Source organism: Puntigrus tetrazona, chromosome 22 (genome assembly GCF_018831695.1).
Source record: "Puntigrus tetrazona isolate hp1 chromosome 22, ASM1883169v1, whole genome shotgun sequence".
Lineage (NCBI taxonomy): Eukaryota > Metazoa > Chordata > Actinopteri > Cypriniformes > Cyprinidae > Puntigrus > Puntigrus tetrazona.
The window spans coordinates 14,147,656-14,168,582 of NC_056720.1; the positions used below are offsets into that span (position 1 = coordinate 14,147,656).

The 20,927-nt window shown below is 36.5% G+C and overlaps 1 protein-coding gene across 2 annotated transcripts in view; it reads right to left on the reverse strand.

The window, feature by feature from the left end:
* lcor (ligand dependent nuclear receptor corepressor) overlaps positions 1–20,927 on the reverse strand; it is a 36,028-nt gene that overhangs the window by 14,278 nt on the left and 823 nt on the right. The window contains exons 2-6 of one of the 2 annotated variants that reach the window (XM_043223101.1): positions 5,038–5,103; positions 3,060–3,139; positions 2,553–2,679; positions 1,521–1,838; positions 399–495 (exon numbers count right to left, since the gene is read on the reverse strand). In XM_043223101.1, the coding sequence (XP_043079036.1) occupies positions 399–495; positions 1,521–1,838; positions 2,553–2,679; positions 3,060–3,139; positions 5,038–5,103 (688 nt within the window). Of the gene's footprint in view, positions 1–398; positions 496–1,520; positions 1,842–2,552; positions 2,680–3,059; positions 3,140–5,037; positions 5,104–20,927 lie in introns of both variants that reach the window. The other variant, XM_043223100.1, reaches the window with a different exon arrangement.

Here is a 20,927-nt window from a genome sequence, read left to right on the forward strand (position 1 = left end):
AAAACTGCACGTACGCACCATTCAGTACCAGGTTTATAAAAAATTTCACTACACAGAGGTATTTTGGGTCTTTTTTCCTTAGTATTTGTATATATCCAACTAACGGTTATTTCACCCTAAATTAGTTAGTATCATTTTAAAGACACCTGTTACCTGTGCGGTATGCAAGCAGTTCTAAAACTGTTTCTGCGTGGCGTTTTGTGAGCTACCACAAAAAAAATTAAAGCACAAAATAAGCATATAACGATTGGACTAAATCGTTTTAAATTCCTCTAAATCACTGATACAGGCACGTGTCCCACAGATGTGCCTGTGATGGTTACAATGCTACAAAGGACTTTGTGAACAGAAACCATGCGTTTGACGCAGCACAATTAGACCTAAAAAAAAATACTTACCCCTTAGCTGTGGGCATGATTGAAAAACCATGAGAGCTTTTCAGTGACACACTACCATGACTGTTGTTCTTCTTAGTTGAGAGGTCAAGGACTCCATCTGTAAATAAAAACCATCATATTCTAAGACCAAACCGAGGAAAATCATTTACTAAACTGAATCAAATCATCTCACTTTTTTATGTATAAATCTTTTGATCTTATACTGCCGAACGCTTGAAAGTTCTTTACATTCTCTTTCCAAGGATCTGGTTTTTGTGCTTATAATCAATATGACTAATAATTATTAATTTTAAATAAAAATATTAAACTAAATAACAATGTTTCATTATTGAAACTATATAAAAATATAAATGAAAATTTGAAAATAATAATAATAATACTGCAGGTGGCCTATAACTATAAATCTTAAAAAATATTTTATTACAAAATATAATTTTTTTTTTTCAAAGTTGAAAAATATAAGAATCTTATACATATCATTTATGCAACGAGGGGGAAAATCTATTGTATGAAAAACTGAAGCTTTATAGCTTTATAGCTTCAGTATAAACGTACTATTTATGTTTCATTCGTGCTCTCGTTAGTATAATTTTATTAGTTTATTTTTGGGTAAATATTCAAATCTTTGGTTTAATTTCAGCATGTCAGTTCGGTTTGAAAAAAAAAAAGTGTATTAATTTGACGCATGAAAATGCTTCTTTTTAGAACTAAAAATATCTGTAGGTTAAATTGCTGTTTAATTATCATTTCTGTGAATAAATAAAGTGGAAAACATTCCTTGATCTTTTTTAACTGAATCTAAAACCTAGGTAAAATATCAATTATATATTTCAGTTTTTATAAGATGACTAGTTTTTCAGATGACATATCTTGAATTAAGTTTCTGGGAAATGTGTTGAGAATGTTTAACAATAATAATAATAACAATAATAATAATAATAATTAAAAGATAGAAGAAAAAAAGTGCAGGATACTGCAATATACAGAGCCCTGCACAAGACATGCAGGAAAAAAAAATTTTTTTTAATCGAGCGAATTAATTATTAGATTGTGCGCGCCAATAATTTTTCCGCAGCAAAACAGAACGAATGAAAGGCGATCCGAAGGTGTTTGCAGCCTGACCTTGTTCGCTGGGTTCTGTCTCTGGTTTCTTGATGGTGAGGTCCAGCGGGGAGTCCTGGTCTGCCATGAGAAGCTTGCTGAGGACGGGATTCTGTGCGGAGGCAGCGGCGCCGGTACCGGGTGCGGAGGCGTCCGGCTCCAGCGAGGGCGCTTTCGGCAGGCTTTGGTCCTTGGTGCCGTTGGGCTGGGACTGGGGTTGGGGTACGTCCTGAGTTGAGCTGGTTTTTGAGGTATATTCGGCAGCGAACTGTCGGATCATTCGCTGCATGATCTCACGAGCCACTAGAGGAATGTGGGGGTCTGTAAATCTCGGGAGGTCTGCTGAGGGAAAATATATACACGAAGGAATAAATATGTGACCCGGAACAACAAAACCAGTCACAAGGGGCAATTTTTAGAATTACTGAGATAATCACTTTCAAAGGTGTTCAAATTAAGTCCTTAGCAATGTGTATTACTAATCAAAAAATGAGCTGTAGGTAGGACATTAACTGAACATCTTCATGGAACACGATCTTAATGATTTTTGGCATAAAAGAAAATACACACGCATTATTTAGGGTAACAATTTTTCTTTTAACCGTTTTGGCATTTGGTAACGATACGATATATTAGTTAATGTTTGCCTAAAAGTACCCCTCGTTAACTTTTCTCTGATATGAAGTTTATATCTTATAACGCCGCATCATTAAACTCTTTTACAATACAAGAGCCATTGTTAAGATCAAAGCCCCTGGATTTGGCAGACGAGCCTTTGAAAACGTTTCCTAACAGAGCAGTAAAGTCCTGCAGACTTCCAAAAAGGAAAAGTCACTTCCTAAGGTCATTTAGAGTATGCACAGCCAGGAAGAGGAACAGAGGACTGAAAACATCGAGACATTTACCTGTTTTGTGAGTAAAATCCGTGCGTTAAAATCGAATTCGATTCAAATTTGCAAGGTCTTTTAGTAACTGTCAAAATGAAAGGTTCTTTCCTTCGCTTGATCCGCTTTGGTTTTTTTTACGTAAAGCACAATATAATGCACGCCTTACCCTTTCTGTAGAAGACAACATTGAGGAAATCCTCTGCTTGCTTCTCAAGTTTGTTAATGTTGGACTGCTCTTGTTTGAAGCTGTCGGCTTCTGATAAGACTTGGTTGTTCAAACCAACCAAATTTTCCTGAAAAGAGAGAAATGAACTAAGAGATTTGTGTGCATCTGATACATTTGCAAAAAGCAGTTTAATGGCAAAGAAAGAATAAAGCCGACTGATCGTTTGAGGTTTGCTGTATAAAAATAAAAATAAAAATCACTGAAGATGTTTTAAGTCATAGCTTGAAAAAACGTAAGTTATAATAATAATAATTACCTGTCGCTTGACTGATAAACATTGAAAGCATTAATGAGCGTTACCTATTATTTTCTTTCAACACCAATGACCCAGCAACTACAAACACGTTTACGGTGCTGCATTGTTGAAAACGTTCAGCGGCTCAACGCGACGTGTGAAATTGTTTGTGGAAACGTATAGATGGGAAAATAAGAGCGGGGATTAATTACCTTCACTTTTTCACGTCTTAAGCAGCAAAAGAGACAATTTTCATTAAACGACCAATCTGACACACCCTCCGGCTCACAATCTGCAAGAGAAAATAAATCGTATCGCTCATGCCCAAAACGCTAAATACGCTTTGCGACATATTACAACATTACACGTTGGCCAATTTTGAATAATACCAATATTTGGTGTTTATCCTGAACGGACAGTTTCCAGTAGTATCCCAGACATATATATTTTTAATATATTATAATATTAAAAAAACAATACAAAAATAAAAAGAGAAGTCTCCCTGTTTTTGAGAAAAATTCTGAAAAAAATCGGAAAAATGCACCGGTTATCTCTGCTTAAAAGTTAGAAGTGTGGAGCAAAATTTTTGCTAAATTTGATTTATATTGATTTGAATTATTGCTCCCAATGCAAAGTGAACATTTCAGTGCATACTTTCAGCCGTTATTGTTCACAATATAGCAAGTCAGTTTAATTTTCGCTACTCGCCATATCTGATATATCTTTTTTACGCAATATTCGCGAGATTTTTTTATTCTGATCAAAATTCAGATTTAAAATGCTTAAGGACTGTATGTAATATTTATTTTGAAATCATTTTTAATTCTTGTTTTTACCAAGCCAGTCATCTGATTTAAAAATATGTATTAATATATGATGAAAAAGCTGTTAAAGGAAGACCTAGTCAAACAGGAGTCATGTGCGTGATCTTCTTTAGCATGAGAAACGAAATTACAAAGGTTTTTTTTGGTGTAGGAACCCTCGACTACCATAAGTGGGCCTTGGGGAAAAAATATAAGCGATAAATCTCGACCCCCATATGTGACCCCTTTAAATATTGTCTTTGTTGTGATCCTTGACCAACTTTTTTTTTCCAACACTGTGTCTGATCGTAGCCGCTAGCTAACGTTCACATGACAAAGACGTTTTGTTTATTTTTAGGAGTTGCTGTCTACTGACTGCAAAATAACCCGAGAGGAGGCAATCTTCCGTTCTTGACTGCTCCGTTGTATGTTACAGGTGAAGATATCTGTTATTTTCTTAACGAAGAAATTCAAATTTAGAACAGGTAATTAATACCAAATCAACTCGAGCAACCTTTAAAGTTCCACCTAAAGTCATTTAATGCGTGCCTGTGAATTTTAGGTTGCTATTTTTGCAAAAATAAGTATTTCGCTTAATAAACAATTACCAACACGAGTCAAAACTTGAGAAATATCGCCTTTTTCTTCAACGCGAAATCGTTCGCTGTGCGAAGTTTTGATTTGCCGATTAAGAGCTGCACAAAGAGCAATAATCGTGTTTAAATTTAGTTTAATTTATGTGATTTTTTAGTTTGAGTGAATGAATGCTTTATCTAAACCAACAGCTAATTGTACGCACCTTTAGAAACAGACAAATTTAACTGCTAACGTGCAATTAGATTGATTATATTTAACAAATTAATTCACAAAACGACGAAAGGGCTTAGAATAGAGCCCTGTGGTTCTCCAGAACAAAAACAGAAGCCGTGTCTTTCTTCTAAGCGAATGAAAAAAGAAAAATAAATATTCTGATTAGTTTATTTAAAGGCGCAGTACAGAAAATGCCTATTTAGTGGCTTAGGTATAAAACTACAGCTACACGTTGGCGTACATATAAGTTACAAAAGTTACTGAATCACAAAAAAACAATATAATGATGACGGATTTAAAAAGACCAACTTTTTAACTAAATGTAAGCACAACTTAACATTAAGAATTAATAGCATCATTACATGCAATTTCAAAAATGTAGTTTTAAATACAAGTAGGATAACATTTTCATAATTTAGAAGCATAACAAGTCGTGTGTAGAAAAAAAAAGAAAATTACAGGTCAGATATGATATTATTTCAACTATAACAAAAAGTTAACGGCCAACAACGTGTTCTAAGCTAAAAGTAAGCATCAATATAATCGTCACTCCTATGATACGCAGTCTGACACTGACCTTGAAAGAGGGTAAGATCTTTTACGAGTCCTGGTCCAAACAGCCCCTCCAAAATGCTTTCAAACCCTGTGAAGCAGACAAAGGTATATTCTTATTAGCTCCGTGCGAGGTCTATAAGTACAAATCACACGTCCACCCACGTCCACCCCCACACGTGCACAAACTGCTTTCAATTTTATGAACTAAATCAATGCTTTGCCGATTTAATACTGCCACTCAATTTAATTAACTGCGAATACCGGCTCGAGCATGGTTGCATGAATACACCCTGAGGAATCTGCTAAAATGGGAAACAAAACAACAAAAAAAGACGACTGTTATTCTGTGTAAACGTTTCGTGGTGGCGATTCTTGGAGAGGAAATCTTGGAAAGGAAACGAATGCAATTTAGCCTTGCATTCGTGTCATATTAAGATGAACTTTTAACGTTTAACTTGCTGCTAGTTACTGCAAAACACGATGCAATCGCGCAATCGCAGTCTCTTCCCGAGACAAAACCCTCACAGACGTATAATAGCAGTCATTATAACAAAAAAAATGATAAGCGGGAACATTTTTTGCGCAACGTCTAGCCTAAACCGCACACTTAAAACTTGAATTGATCGTAGTGGCAAGTTGTTTGAGGCGAATCCTTACAGCTTGTTCAATAACGTCCTTAGTTTATTCTGTCTCGATGATTAAGAAGAACATGATCACACGTTTTTGTCCTTCGGGGAGAGATTGCCGTCTTTCTGACAAAAAACGCAAACCGCCAGGCTTAGTTAGCGCGGTTCACTATTCATCAGCTGTTCCCGCTGCAGTTTGATTCTAAAGCATGCATTCCAAATTGTTGCTGGCTACAAAGGAGGCTTTGAAAACAAAAATGAGCACTTCAAAATGTTCCAACATTCCAGTCCATTAAATGCACAGCATTACTGCTAAAACTGCAGCGGTTTTCAAGCTCTAGTGGATAATTGCATCGGTACACAATGATTGAGTACTGTACATAGAATGCAAAGATATTATGTTAGTTACATTGCAGAAATACTTACGTTTAATTTTGCATTAAATGCTTGTATAATTGTCAAATGTATTGCTCGTTCATATTGTTCTATTTTTTTATTTCATAATAAACGTTAATGCATTTTTGGGGATTTTTTTTACATTTTTATTGGACAAAATATGCGTGTTTTACACGAATATACAAAAAACTGTCAATTTAATAGCCATTTTAAGCATTTTAAATCCAATAAAATAAAAAATGATATGCAACATTGTCCTGGTGTAATACTCGATATGAAAAGCGCTATTGCGAGAGGCCTGTTGGAGGAGAACTGTGTGGGATATTGCCACAAAAGAGCGTCTCATTCGACTCAACAAAACTAACATTCATTCGCCGCAAACTCTAAATCACCAAGACCAAATAAAGAATGCATGCATAGACAAAAACTCAACAATCACGGTGAGGAAAGGTCCCATGGAGGGGTGCGTGAACGGACAGAAACAAGCCAATCAATTCAACGCCAGGGAGGGTCACGTCAGCAGCTTTTTGTTTGAACTTCCTGGTGACCATTAATAGTCTATATATAGTGTAGTGCATGTATGAATAATTTACTTTCACTGGGCAACAAGCACCCATGTATCTAACCAGTAGATAAGATCGATATATCGTACAGAGTCTGAGTACTGCAGATGGTTGAAGGACGGTATTTCCAAGCGAGCTTCCTACACAAACTAACTGTTCAATATAAAATGTAATTAAATCTAACCTAACAAACTGGCTATGTTTAATCTATATTAAGGACAGATTCTTTAGAAGGCTCGGCTGCTGTAAAAACATAATCATGCTTTTGCTTCTAATGCTCAAATTAGCCAAAAACATAATTACCGTGAAGTGCTTTGCTTATGTTTTTATACCCGCGAACTACATTAAGTTTTTTAAACAGTAACTCCGTGCTATGTTCTTGTCATTTTCGTGTTCGTATATGCAAAAAAAAAGAAAGAAAGAAAATTAAAATGCCACAAACTGGATGTGATACTGTCTCTAAGCAAAGCATGATATTTGGCGTTAGAATTAATTTAGTTTAGGGATTTTCACACATTTGACCGAGTACTGAACCCTGAGGCACACCGCTTGACGTTCGGCCCCTTTAAAATCAACTAGGATATTAACTGCTTCTGAATTATTATTAAAACAATATTTTTGGATGCATGAATGTTGCCGTGTTGTTATACTTGTTTAATTTGAAATCAAACTGATTGTTAGATAAGTCTTCGATATGTACGCTTTCCTAAAGGCTTAAGCTGTTGTCAACGTCTTCCGGACTTCTTCTGTAACATTTTAAGGAACTAAGCACCACCCAAGAGATCAATATCATCTTACATAAAGACTAGGGGGGGAAAAAAAGAGCCTTCTCTCTCCGGGGAGTACAATACCTTCATTAAATCATTAAAATCAGCATATTGGAGACGGTGCGCGCTTTCTTCCCCGTGGTTTATCTTAACCCTAAATTAAGCCAACTCCCTACCCCCAATCCTTCATACATGGGAGGCAGAAAGGGGGTTGGGGTTGTTCTTGAGGGGAAATCTGTGTCAAATCCAGCCATCTCTATCCGGTGGAGCCATTCCATTAGACGGATGCAAAAGAGAACCAAGACAACTTAATTTGGAGTTTGAGAACAAGCCTATGAACAAATATGATTTGCTAAAACGCAACACAGACACAGTCACTGTGGCGAGATTTCCGACGGTAAGAGTAGATCGCCCTTTATCCAGCCCCCGAGCATTTCAAAAGACAAAAAACACAAAAAAGATACTCCAAAAATATGTTCCCAACCCCACCCCCACCCTCATTCTTCAGTCCATTGTTGCGTTTAAAGAGTAGTTTCTCCACATTTCAACTGCATTTATCCAATTTCACTCCGAGCATATTCAAATTGGGGAGGGGCGGAAGAAACTGGGTCATTTCTCTTTGTTTGGTTAAGGAGTTAACCCACAAAAAAGCCGCAGTCTCCGAGAAAGCAATCCTAATCTGCGAAGAACCTGCCGTTGTGACCCCTGACGGCTATTCTTTAAATTTAGAAGAAGAAAAAAAAAGCACCAGCGTTTTTCTGATAATTCTCTGACAGGAAGCTGACGGCTGAAATTCAGTGTGGCGGCACGCAGGAGTCACGCTGCGCAGTTCAACGATCCTGTTGGGGCCAATGATTTATTCAGTGTGCCATGTGCCAAAAGCGGAACGTCTAATTAATTATCCAATTATTTAATTATCCGACTGAAGGCCACGGAAATGATTAGGAATTCAATTGTTAAGCTCAGGCTTGAAATCTTTTTATTATTCCTTTGACGTAAAAATAAATGAAAAAAGATTTTAATGTGCTCCAGTGTTAACTCGGCAAGAAACATAGCTGGAATAATACAGAGCTAATTCGAGAGGTCTCGCTACGTTTAATATGCCTTTTCAATACATTCAATAAAGTGCATACCTAAAATAATGCACTTCTGACTGAAGTAAACAAAAAAAAAACGCGCTTCCCAAAAAGCTCAAACAGCTTGAGGATTTGAGGTGTTATTCATGCGCGTGATATAAAAACACTAAATTATGCATAAAGCGTTGGATTTGTTCAAACAAGCTCAAGAAAATGATTCTGGACAAAATCTGATGTGAGTACATAATGTAATAGATAATACAGCATTGTTTGAATAAATAATATTTAAAAATAGTAATAAAAAAAAAAAAACTATAACTGGTTCGGGGCTCTAACAAAAAATAAAATAAATAAAAATCTAAATGCACGCCATGTTTAACATCCCAACCCCAAATGTGCATCCATTTTAAAAAGTAATTAATTTGACATGCATTTTCGCATTTTTCCAACATAATTTAAATTCACAGATCATTATCTTCAACTCTAGATGCAGTGACACTTTGTCTCGATGTATTCGAAAGCTTATATGTTTAATTCAGTGTTTAAGACGCTCGTATTGTTAGCGGAGTAGAGCAGATGTTGAGGTAACTGAGATTGCCTTGAAGATTTGCCTGCCTTTGCCGCAGCCGGAAAGATTCACCCTTGAGAAAGTAAATAGCAGATGAATGCTTCAAGACGTATAGCTCTCTAGGAGGCATTTCTTCTCTTGTCTCAGTCACCTGTAAGGGACGGCGTACACATACTGTACAAACGGATCCTGAATGAATAGAGTTGGATGCTGCCTGTGACTGCTGTTGGTGACAATGTGATATCTATAGACTAAAGTTCTCCATTCGGTCAACTTCTACTGAAAGTGTTTTATAGGTTTCCTACGCTTCAATTCACGCGTTCTGCCAGATTCAATTCATTCCGGTTCCAAATAAACCGTAAACACCGACACAAAAGCGTAGCCCACAGCTGACCTTGTCAAACGCTTTAAGCGTTTTAAAAAAAAACGAAATAACTAAATAAACGCATAGTAGCGGATACAAAGCGAGGAAAATTTGACAAGGAATTTATAACATACAAACATCACTTTTTGTGTTTGGCCTTCTTACGGCGTGAAGGTAAAAATTGAGGAGAGAAAATAAAATCTTTTGAAAGCCTTGTGAGGGTGAAAAGTGGCTGAGAAGGCAAGCTGAGGGAATTTGTCGCGAGCCGGATTTGAACCTTCAGTGTCCACGTGAGCGCCGGAGTCTCCGAGTAAAAGCCTATTGTTGCGTTTTCTAAATTAAAGGCCTCCGACGACCAAAAAAAAAAAGTGTTTTCGTTTATGGCAGAAGCATAAATAAAAGAGCGGCACGTCACCTGCGCGCGATTAATGATATAAATAAGCATACACTATTGCCATTTTGACTGCCTTTACCATTTAATGCCTTCTATCCGCGTATTTCATACATAGACATCAAACTAATTAATTTGAAGGACTACAGAAAAAGCTAATTATGAGGTCGCGAGGTGCGCATATTTTATTATTAAAGAGAGAACAGAAAAAAGGAAGTTTGTAGCGGCAGACCGGCTTTTCTCAGACATTTGCTTCCTAACCTCAGGTTTGTACGTTGCTTAGTGACACTGGCCGAGATCGCTATACTTCTCTTAATTAGCCTTTCCTCCATCCCTTTGTCTCCTGCCGCCTGTCAGTCATTTTATGTACTATATATATATATATATATATATATATATATATATAAAACGTGTTTGGTGTGCAATTGAAAAAAAGTTCGTCTGGCTTTTGATTTCCAAAGGACACATGTAGTATGAAAGGGGGGAAAAATCCAATCAAAGAAGCGACCCCGTCATCCATTTCATAAGGGTCTTTCTTTGGAGTTAAATGATTAATTATGCTCCTCAAATGATGTGGCGTAGCGTTTGATGAAGTTAGGAAGGTATTTATAACATGGCGGTCATAGCCATCTACTGTAGATGCGCCAGATCAAGCGCGCGAGGTTAAAGGGGAGAATTACTGCTAAAATGGTTTTATACTTTTTATCCGCAGTGCATCACGATTATAAATTGTCTCCGTTTTTTTCAGTGTAGATATTCAGAGATCTAGATGGCAGATGGCCAATGTAATACTGATTTTATGCATATAATACAGTTAAATTATTGCAAATTAGATGCACACGCGATCTAATGCAATTTAGTGAGTTCCACTAATTGATTTAAAGTTTTCTTAACTACAAATATAATATAGATTTTATATCTTAATTGCCGCTTTAATTAGCTCGCAGAGTTTTCTGTTTTTGAAGACAACGGCAAGAACGCATTCGATCGCGGTCAAGCGAACCTGAGGCTAGACTAATTATTTTGAGCTTCCAATTAATTAGTCTGCTAGAGACCAGCTAACTAGCTGGTTTCGAAATTTTGCACATCCCAACTCAAAAATAGCCAACTCAAAAAAAGCCCAACTGTCCATTGGAACTTTAGAGAGTTAACAGGATCTCGAGAATCTCGAAATGGGCGAATATCACAGAAGTTAATAAAATCAATAATAATAACAGCAATAATAGTCAATGCTTAGGTTCAAATGATTCAAAGATATTATGCCCAATACTGTGCCCTGTCTTGGCTTAATTATAAAAAAAATTGCATTTTTTGCAACAAAAGTGACAAAAAATAATATGAAGATTTAGCTGTTCAACTAGAAGAACTCATTTTAGAATTGCGGTCGAGTGAACCGTAAACTGGACTAATTATTAGTCAACTAGTCACTCAGGAACCGCCACTAACTAGTCTCTACTAACATCCCATTTCCAAATCAGCAAAATGTTCAAAGCATCCAACTAGTAAACTGATCAGACAAGAATATTAAAATGGTCAAACGGGGCTGGGCAATGAGAAAAAAATATATGATCACAATAAAAATATTCGTATTTGTAATTATCATTACTGGCTGATTTTTGCTCCTAACTAAAAGCTGTAGAAACTTCATCACGAATTGTGTTTATAAATACTCTTTATGGCGATCGCTCTATCTATTTTTCTTTAACAAAATGAATGACTTAATGAATACGTTTAAATGTGTTTTCTAATGAGTGACGCGACTTGAAATCCAGAAAGAGGTTTTTGTTGGCTGACTTTGATGACGTAACTTCAGCACATGAATTTGAATTATTCAGGCTGTTTCTGAGATTTATTAAAATTAATCACTGCATACATTTAGATCATTAAAACTACATGCAGCGCAGCTCAAAACCATGGCAAAAATGTAACTAGCCTATAGGGTTTTTACGTATTTGTATTTAGTATAAATGCGCAACCACTCTAGCGTAACCTCAGTACAGTAAAATACTGTAATTGCATTACATTACAATACATTTAATACATCTACATTAATAATATAATCAAATATCGCAAATTTCTGTGCTTTGATGCAACCTCTGTTGTTAAAAGCGCTATATAAATAAAAATGATTGATTGATTGATTGACATTTCGGCCACAATAACATGCTGTAGTTAGCGTTACTGTAATCGATGGTTATTTGTTCTGCCTTTGTGCAAGATTCGTATTGTTTTGTCATGAAAAAATATACTTTGTTAATATATTTATCACGTTATCGCCCAAGAGACGGCAGAGAACGCATCAATTAACAACAATAATAATTATGATAATAAAAATAAACTATAAACTGTAATCAAAAATATCACATACATTGCTGTGTCCTACCTTTGGCTCAATTTATTATATAAATATCGCAGAGAACGAGAAACAGCTTGAACGAACTCACTGTCTAGTAAACGTAAAACTGAACAGATTAATCACGTCTAGTGATTCGTCAACTAGTCGCTCAGGAACCCCGGCCCGATGTCACGGAAATAAGTATATATGTTTGTATATATTTTATATTCGTACAAATTCGCAGGACCTCACTTTTCGCTAAATTGTACGAATTTTACGAGATGCCAATTTGAGTCACTGGGGTTTGAGGTTGTACGAATTTGTACGAATTAGCATGAATTAGCCAGCCACCTTGTAAAATATGTACAATATATAACTAGTCACAATTCGAAAATCAGCAACATATCCAATAATATATCCATAACTCAAAACTTAAAAAAGCTGTCCGTAACACACTAATAATAGCCCCAAATGTTCCAAAAATGTCATGCCCATTATCCCAAAATACCAAAGCCTATATCGGCTCAATTTAAAAAACAAAAAAACAACGCTACATAAATTTGCATATTTTTGATTAACAAAAGCGACAAATATGAACTAAAAATAATAAGCCCATAGTATCAAAGCAATAGCCGAATTTAGACAACAGATGCAATTTGATACTCTAGAGAACCTAAATCAAGAAAAAAGGTAAATAAATAAAATAAATTAGTCCATCCTTGAATATTAAGTCTTCTGTCTAACAAACATGACAAAGATCATAAAGATAACAATTCTGAATGTCTTTAATCTTTAAAAAGAAGATAAAAGCGGACGTTGCCGTCGTTCCGTATCATTTTGTCCTATTACCCTGAAAGAGTTTTGTGAAAAGCTTTTTCAACAACACAGAAGCCAAGAAACAAATGTACGAGCATTCCTGCGACGGGCTACAAGGCTGGCGCGTGAGATGCCGAGAAACACAAATAGAAAGCGCTTCCTGCATCCGCCGTTTTATTTTCCCTCGATTCCAGCAAGAACATTGCAAGTGTTATTCGGAGAGGAGGTTAAACAATGTCACTCGGGCCCCTCTTGACCTAGATCGGGTTCGAATCGGAGTGCGGGAAAAGCGTAAACCCGCAGCTGTGCTGTAAGGGAATGGCCAATCACATTTAACCCATCAGGACATCGGCCTTCCACGACAGGACCTTTTAGGTCACCAGGCCCCAATTGCAGGGAACGTACGTCTCCTACATGCAACCATTTGTCATAAAAAGGCACTGTTGACCACGAAAGGCAATTTTAAGCTTTTGATGGCGGTGATTAGTGTCAAAAGCAATGTTTACTTGGCCATTAAGTACCAAATGTGCAGCATTAGGTTAAAGCAGACGTCTGGATTTAAGTCTGCTGTAAAGCAGGTTATTTATAGGGTTAAGTGTTCCAAAAAACCAAATCTGATACAGAATGAAGAATTCTTTTTCACTTCAAAAAGCCTGTTTTTTTTTTCCTTTGAAGAAGAATACAAAGTTGATTTTCCGTAATAGCCACTCTGCATTAGTGAGTCACGACGAACGGTTTATTTTCAGGGCTGGCACATGTCAAACTGCTTTAGTGATCATAAAGTAAACCCAGAGAACATCTGCGGCACAATTAAAAATATATTTGTCTTTGAGAGAATCGTTTTTTATATTAAAAACTATAGGGTTTTTTTTTTCACAGCCTAAGGTCAATCTGAGAATGAAAGCACTTTACAAAAAGGCTTGGCCTTCGTCGATGCTTTTCTATGTAGTGCATTGCCATTGTTTTCCACCTGAACCTTGGCTCAATATTTTCCTTTATGTCTGTTTATCTATTAGATTTGAAGGATATAGCAAAAATGCCTATTTCTCTGTTTTTACAATGTTATATTATATAGCTAAACCATTATTTCAACTATGCGGTAAACGGTGCCTGGTATATTCAACAAGTAAAATGCAACTAGGTTTCTTTTCTCCGCACTGTTTAAGAAAAGGGCCCCTATTATGATTTTTTGAGAATGTCATCTCATGCAGTGTGTAAGACAGCTTTAAGACACGCAATCTGAAAATGCATTGTGCATTAAAGAAAAAAAACAGTCGGCCGTTTCATGTTAGGAGTGCATCGAACCGATATTCAGGATCGGTTTTGGGAGTGATACGGTCATTTTCTGTGGATTGGGTATCAGACGAAACCAATCCAAATACGATATTGTGCGTAATGAGTATTTTTTTTTTAAATTTGTATCGGTATGCTTAAAACTTTCAGGATCAGATCGGTTCTGAAAAAAATGGTATCGTTGCATCCCTAATTTGCCTGAATGAAAATGCTAATTCATTCTTCACCACTAGATGACACTTTTGGGGGTTCCCCGGGAACAATGTGCACAAAGAGTTTAAAAAGTGTTTTTGACCATGCATGCATGTCTACCTGTTGTCGGGGACTCCCAAAACCAAAATATGCACCTTTCATAACTCATAACAGGGGCACTTTATAAACATTTTCAATAATATTCACAATACAACAATATATATTGTTTAGAACCAGCAACAAAACCTACATAAGAGAAATCTCTCTAAAGGTATAAATAATGTTTGTGCATTTAGACAAAAAATAAAAAAATAAAGCAGAAGATGTTATTTTTCCATACAATGAAAGTGAATAGTGACCACCTCGCTGCCTGTCAGCTCTGATCTGTCCTATCATATTAAAGGAAAATAGGGCTGGGCCCCACGTGACGCCACACGCTCTAACGTTAATAACCAAATTTCAGTTACGTTGCCATATATGGCGTATCCGTTATAATCAAATTCGCGCGACGACCTCATTTTGCGCCCGACAGAACATAAGCTCTTAAACGTACAAACAGTGAGGGTCGTCGCTGTGTCGCGCGTCTTCGCACTGGTTCGCACTCAGGTACAGTGAATTCGACTTTCTGTGACATACACATTGCGTTTGTCTCTTGACGTTAAATCACATCTTTCCAGTGACGGTTATAGTCGCGCTTTTCGGGAAAGTGGTTTTGTTTTCCGACGCTTCGGTCGTCGCCATGGTAACACAGATGTTTACATACGACGTGAGGTGAAAATAATCACCGCGTTATGGAAAACGCTCAAAAAATTCTTTAGATTTTATTACTAATTTGTGTTTACGTTGCGTTTAGAAAGCTACGGGGAAGCTAACGTTAGCAGCATGGTTGTCTAACCGGCACGGAACTATATATAAAACCCCCACCCGGTTGTTGGCGGTTGTCGCAAATTTCCCACCGCTGTAGTAAAAAATTGCCACCTTTACAGCCCTAGGCAAATATTGCCAAAAATAATAACTAAAAAAGAGCAGCTTGGACATTGTGTTAAATAAGTCATGAGTTTCAAAAAGCTAGCGACTAATCGTCAAAATGTCTTACTTGGGTGAGCTGTACCTTTCATAAAGACATCAGAGAACTTGTATCCATTGTATTCCACTGTGATAATCCAACAATACAAGAGTGAAAGGAAAACTTCATCTCTCTAGTCAAAACACAATGCAGGCGATATGATACTCCATTCAAAAACACTCTTTCCCACAAAACAATCTGTCTATTGAATCCTCCAGATCCCTCCCTTGACAAATCAAAAACCTTGCTCAGTTAAGCCAATGCAATAATTTACAAAAATGTAAAAACAATTCAGATATAAATATACTGTTTTAGCTAACGTAGCTAAGTCTATTGTTTTCGTTTCTCAAAGTTTTTCCAGAAAGCAAAACAGCAACCGCTCAAACGTCATGCTCTCTATACCTACTCTATTATTCAAGGCTATATGGTTTTTAATGAGATTTAATCTAGCTTTAGAATAGGTTGAAACACACAGACAAAAAGTAATAACTTGGCTGGAGAGATAACAACTGTTATGCGCTTTCCGCTAAATGACTTTTATAGCCTGACGCAGAACTGTGCGGGAAAAAGAAAAATCCCTAAGCATTGGAAACTCTTTAAAGGAACTGTTTCTTAGTAATTCTGGATTTTCCAAATAATAGTAAATAGTTAATTTTACTTTTGTAATTATTGGCAGCTACTGAACAATAAGAGTCAATTAATCTCATTCAATAGCACAAAGACCCTAAAGACAACAGTCAACGGATCACCAGAGTATAAAATCATCTCTAGTCAGGAGAGGGGGGGGCGTGTAATTGATATGAGATTTCAGCAGACTCTTCTTATCATATGATTTTCACATGCGTTCCTGCTCTTTACCCCCGAGAAAACAAAAAAAATCATTCGAGCGGTGACACAAATGAACAAAACCAACACGTAGATGAAGGTTAGGCTAACTTCTTTTAATTGGCTGGTTGTTTGAAAAAGTAATTCATTGAATGTCATGGATTCAGCTGACCCTCAGATGGCCGCGCTTTAAAGGGCATGAACTATTTCAGTAGGGTTTTAAATGGTCTAAGAGATAAATTGTAGCGTGCAAATTAAAGCATTGTTTCTTTAACAGACGAAAAAAATTAATAAAATAAAAAAAGTCAACAACAGCGGAGTAGTGAACCATTGCAAGGCACCCCAAAAATTAATCAACCGAAAATTAATAATAATAATAAATCAATTAACCAAATCACTGAATTTTTCAAAAACAAAAATTACAGGGTGAAATATTACAATACATATTACAAAATTAATCATTATTAATTACAAAATTAATAATTTAGTAAAATGCAAAACGAAAGTCTATTACGAAAAGCATGTTATGCCTGAACCTGTATTAGTAAACCACATTTTGCACGCTTTTCTCCTTGTTGATAATATTATAACTGCTTTCGTTAAAAGTGATGCTAAAACCGATGTTTTTTCTGGTATTTAGGAATCCCAGCATCGTAGACATTAAAACTCGAAAACTAGGCCAAAGCTTTTAAATCATTTGCCACCATTACTCCATGCAGCAGCATTCGAGCATTTCCTAAAAACATCTGCCGCATTAGGCAGCAAAAATAATAAAAATTCCTTCAAACCCCCCCACCTCAGGTGGCTTTTTAGGGCATTCAACTTTGAGCGCATAATCTAAACCCGTTCTGAACACGGCTTTAATGGAAAACAACCACGGAGAGTCACATGAGAGGCAGACCAAAAAAAAAAAAAGCCAAAGCATATGGCAGATTTTGACACATTTGGATCTGCACGGATTGGTTTAGGCTGACATGAACTACAGCACAGAAAGAGGAAGAGTACGATTTCAGCTTATCTCGTCTTTACGGTTACTGTATATCAAAAAGAAACACTCCCAAAGTTCTTGCGCAACGGCCGGTTAAACAATGTTTCACTTTATTGAATCAAAGGTCCCGCTTACCTGAAATCTTTTGGGAATTTAGGGAGGAAACATAACCTGAGAGAACAAACATCACGCCAAGAAATATGTCCAAAATTCAATACAGTCTAATGCCAAAACTATTACTCATTTGCATTTCCAAATCAAACACGCTCTATTAGAACTAGTGCAAAAAAAAAAAAAAAAAAAGAGTCAGAATTGGGATGTAGTGCGGATTTAATCTAGATGTCCTTCGACAGAACGAGAATCCCTGGGGGTTTAAAAGGAGAAATAATGGAGGCAGACTTCCCAGATGTCAAAATACTTAGGCATAGAAGCCTGACGTATTTAAGATCCAGTGGAAAACCAAAAGTATTATCTCTGTGGGAGCATAATGCTGCTACTTTTAAAGTAGTTTACATGGTTTAGCGAAACCCTGGCAGCTTAAAGATGAAAGCGGTGGCGACCCAAGCTTGAGATAAATGCCAAATTCAAGACGAATCAATGTTTAAAAAATATATATATATACCTTTTTACAAATGTGCAAACATGACCTTCAGTTGGCCATCTAATACATTTTTAGTTTAATTTAAAGAGCAACTCATCCTAAAAGCTGTTGTATACTTCAGTGAATTGTTCAATATTTTACATAAAATATTAAGCGTACATTGAAAAGAAAAAACAGGGTTTTAACGTTTATTTCATTATTTAACTATTAAATTATTTAATCAAATATTCTATGCATTTTCTCCCGTACTGTAAACACATGCAGCTTCTCAACAAGAAAAAGATCCATACATAATTCAGATGACAGTTTTTTTTTTTTAATCAATTTAAAATGCTGTTGATTTTTTCAGCGGTGGTCAAAAAGAATGCAACTCGAATCAATGCACCTTCTCGCAGCCTACATGCCAATTAAATCTGCTGGAAACTGTCGTCAAATAGCTCCAGACGCTTCTTTAACAACCTCTTCACTTGGGGGTGGATGTTCAAGAGCTGCTGGAAGCAGTTTACGGTCAGGATAGAGAGAGAGAAAAAAAAATCAAGGTAAAGTCGCGCTCGATATGCACCAAAAAGGTTCTCGAACCACCAAAAATCCAAAATGCGCGATTATGAACCATGCGTCGCGTTTTTTGAAAAGAACTACAAGAACTTGTAAAAGCCATCTCGAAACTCCAAACAGCAGTAAATGTCAAAGGAATATCCAAAATAGCCTTATATTTGAGCGAGATGTTGCTAGAATCATAATTGGACGTAAGGTTGTTGCTAATCTTTGATGAAACGAGAGGAAAGGCAAATGCATAGGGGAGCTTTCGAAGAGAGAGAGGGGGAGGTAGATGATGACTGGAGATAAAAATAAAAAGTGACATTTTTCCTGATGGTAATGGTTCTCACAGCAAGCAGCTTTGACCTTCAGTTTTGTTTGAATTTGTGACGCTCTCGTGCATGACACCAAATGTGTGGTGACAAATTCACACAGAAAGAGTCGGAAAAGCCAGGAAAGCCAAGGTTCAGTTGGGCTTCATGTATGTATTAGCTGTTTGCCCGCAGATTAAAAATAAACAGCAGAGGGATAAATTTGTCTGATTAAAACAGCGACATCTCACCACAATGATTTATTTAAACAAATGAAAGCTCGGCACACAACATCGAACTACATTTCACGTGTTTAGACGCGCCAAGGATATAAAATCCACTTCAAGAGTTAAACAAAAATTACTGATTGAATCCTATTCACAGATCTCATTCAACAGTCTTTCGCCAAACCTTGAGCCACCAAAACACAGAAATTATTTAATTGATATATATATATATATATATATATATATATATATATATATATATATATATATATATACACACACATATATACATACATTGTGACTAGAGAAAGCATATTAAAAAATTCACATTAATAAAATCAGATGACTGTTTATCTACTATTATTATTAGCCCAATTTATATTTACGTATCAACAAACTAGCAAAGCTAGCCGTAGTAAACATAACAGTCCATGTAACATTACAGAGGACGATTTAGCATCAGACTACAGAAACAGACAGCAAAAAAAATGAAGCTTTAAACTGACTGGTTTGCAGAGGGAAAAATCTTCATGGCAACTTCTGGCTTTCCGGGAGACTTTGTTAACAACAGAGTTTAGAATTTGGAACTTTGACCCTTGAAAGTTTGAGGAAATGATTTATGATGCTCCCTAAACGTTATCAGCAGAGCGAGAATGTAAATTCTCGTCATGAAGGTGTGAACCAACTTTTACATACTTCTACATTTCAGAAGCAGGGAGGGAGATTAATAATAATGACTCCATTTTTCATACCCCAAAACAGCTAAGCTTTCATTACGGATTCACTGGAGACTTTCAGTAGACTCAACCCAAATTATTTAGTCCACATTTCCTCAAATTAATCTCTTTTGATGGACGAAATATCAGCGTGGCGTAAGATACAAGCAACAAATCTTTAAGCCTTCAACACAGCGGTTACATTTAAAGCAGACTTCCCACATATTTAACGATTCCTCCATAACATTTCATTTGTGACTAGGGTAAAGATTTAGTAATAATCGCTCTCGAAGAAATATTTTTCCTCAATTAAGTGCATCGGGTAATAATCAAGTTAATAACCTCTACGACTTCCTCTATGACTTCCTAAACAACCCAGTCTTTCACTAATATTATCACCATGGGAATATTGTTAAAGGCTCACTGTCAAATACCTTTACTATTTCAGCACAAAATAGCACATCAGCGCCTTCGTACTTCCTGAAACGGGCCTTTTGGTACAAATTAAGAGCTTTTCCTCATAGCATGAGGAAAACTAAGTCGACGTAAAGCCATATCTGATAACAAAATGCGCCCTAGTCCTTTCAAATATTTCACTTTGTCAAACAAATGATGAAAAAGCTTCGACATCCAATAGGCTCCCGCATACGCTTATATTCAATATCTGACATTAATGCAGCATTAGACGGCCAGTATCATTATATCTACGCTGTTTGATAGAGTGGTTGATAGAAAGAGTGACCAACATTTACTCAAAAGCTGCAGTTAACAGATGCCAAAAGCCAAGGGTTTTCCGTCTGACATTAAAAGGGAGATTACCACAAATCTAGGGTTGAAAACTAGGAAACCTCGAGGTTAAGACTCAATAGATAATCTCCCAATAACATCAGATACGGCGATTTAAAGGGATTAAACAAAGCTAATGAAACATTAGAATCGACGGGGGAAGGGCGGGAAACCAACACTTTCTGTCATATTTTTGGAAATGCGGACCAAAAACGAGTCAATAACAAATAGAAACCGGACTCTGGGTTTGCCAAAAACCATATAACGTTGATATTCGCACGGCTTTTTTTGTCTACACTTGCACGTCTCGTTCACGGACTGCCTCGCTGCTTCAAAGCGAGCAATCGATTAACGAAAGAAAAAAAAAATCAAAACAGACTCAAATATCAGCGCGTATATCGTGCAAAAACCTCCCGATTAAGATCGAGACGTTATATCGAAGCGTTCGCTGCGAGAGGAACCCGGCCT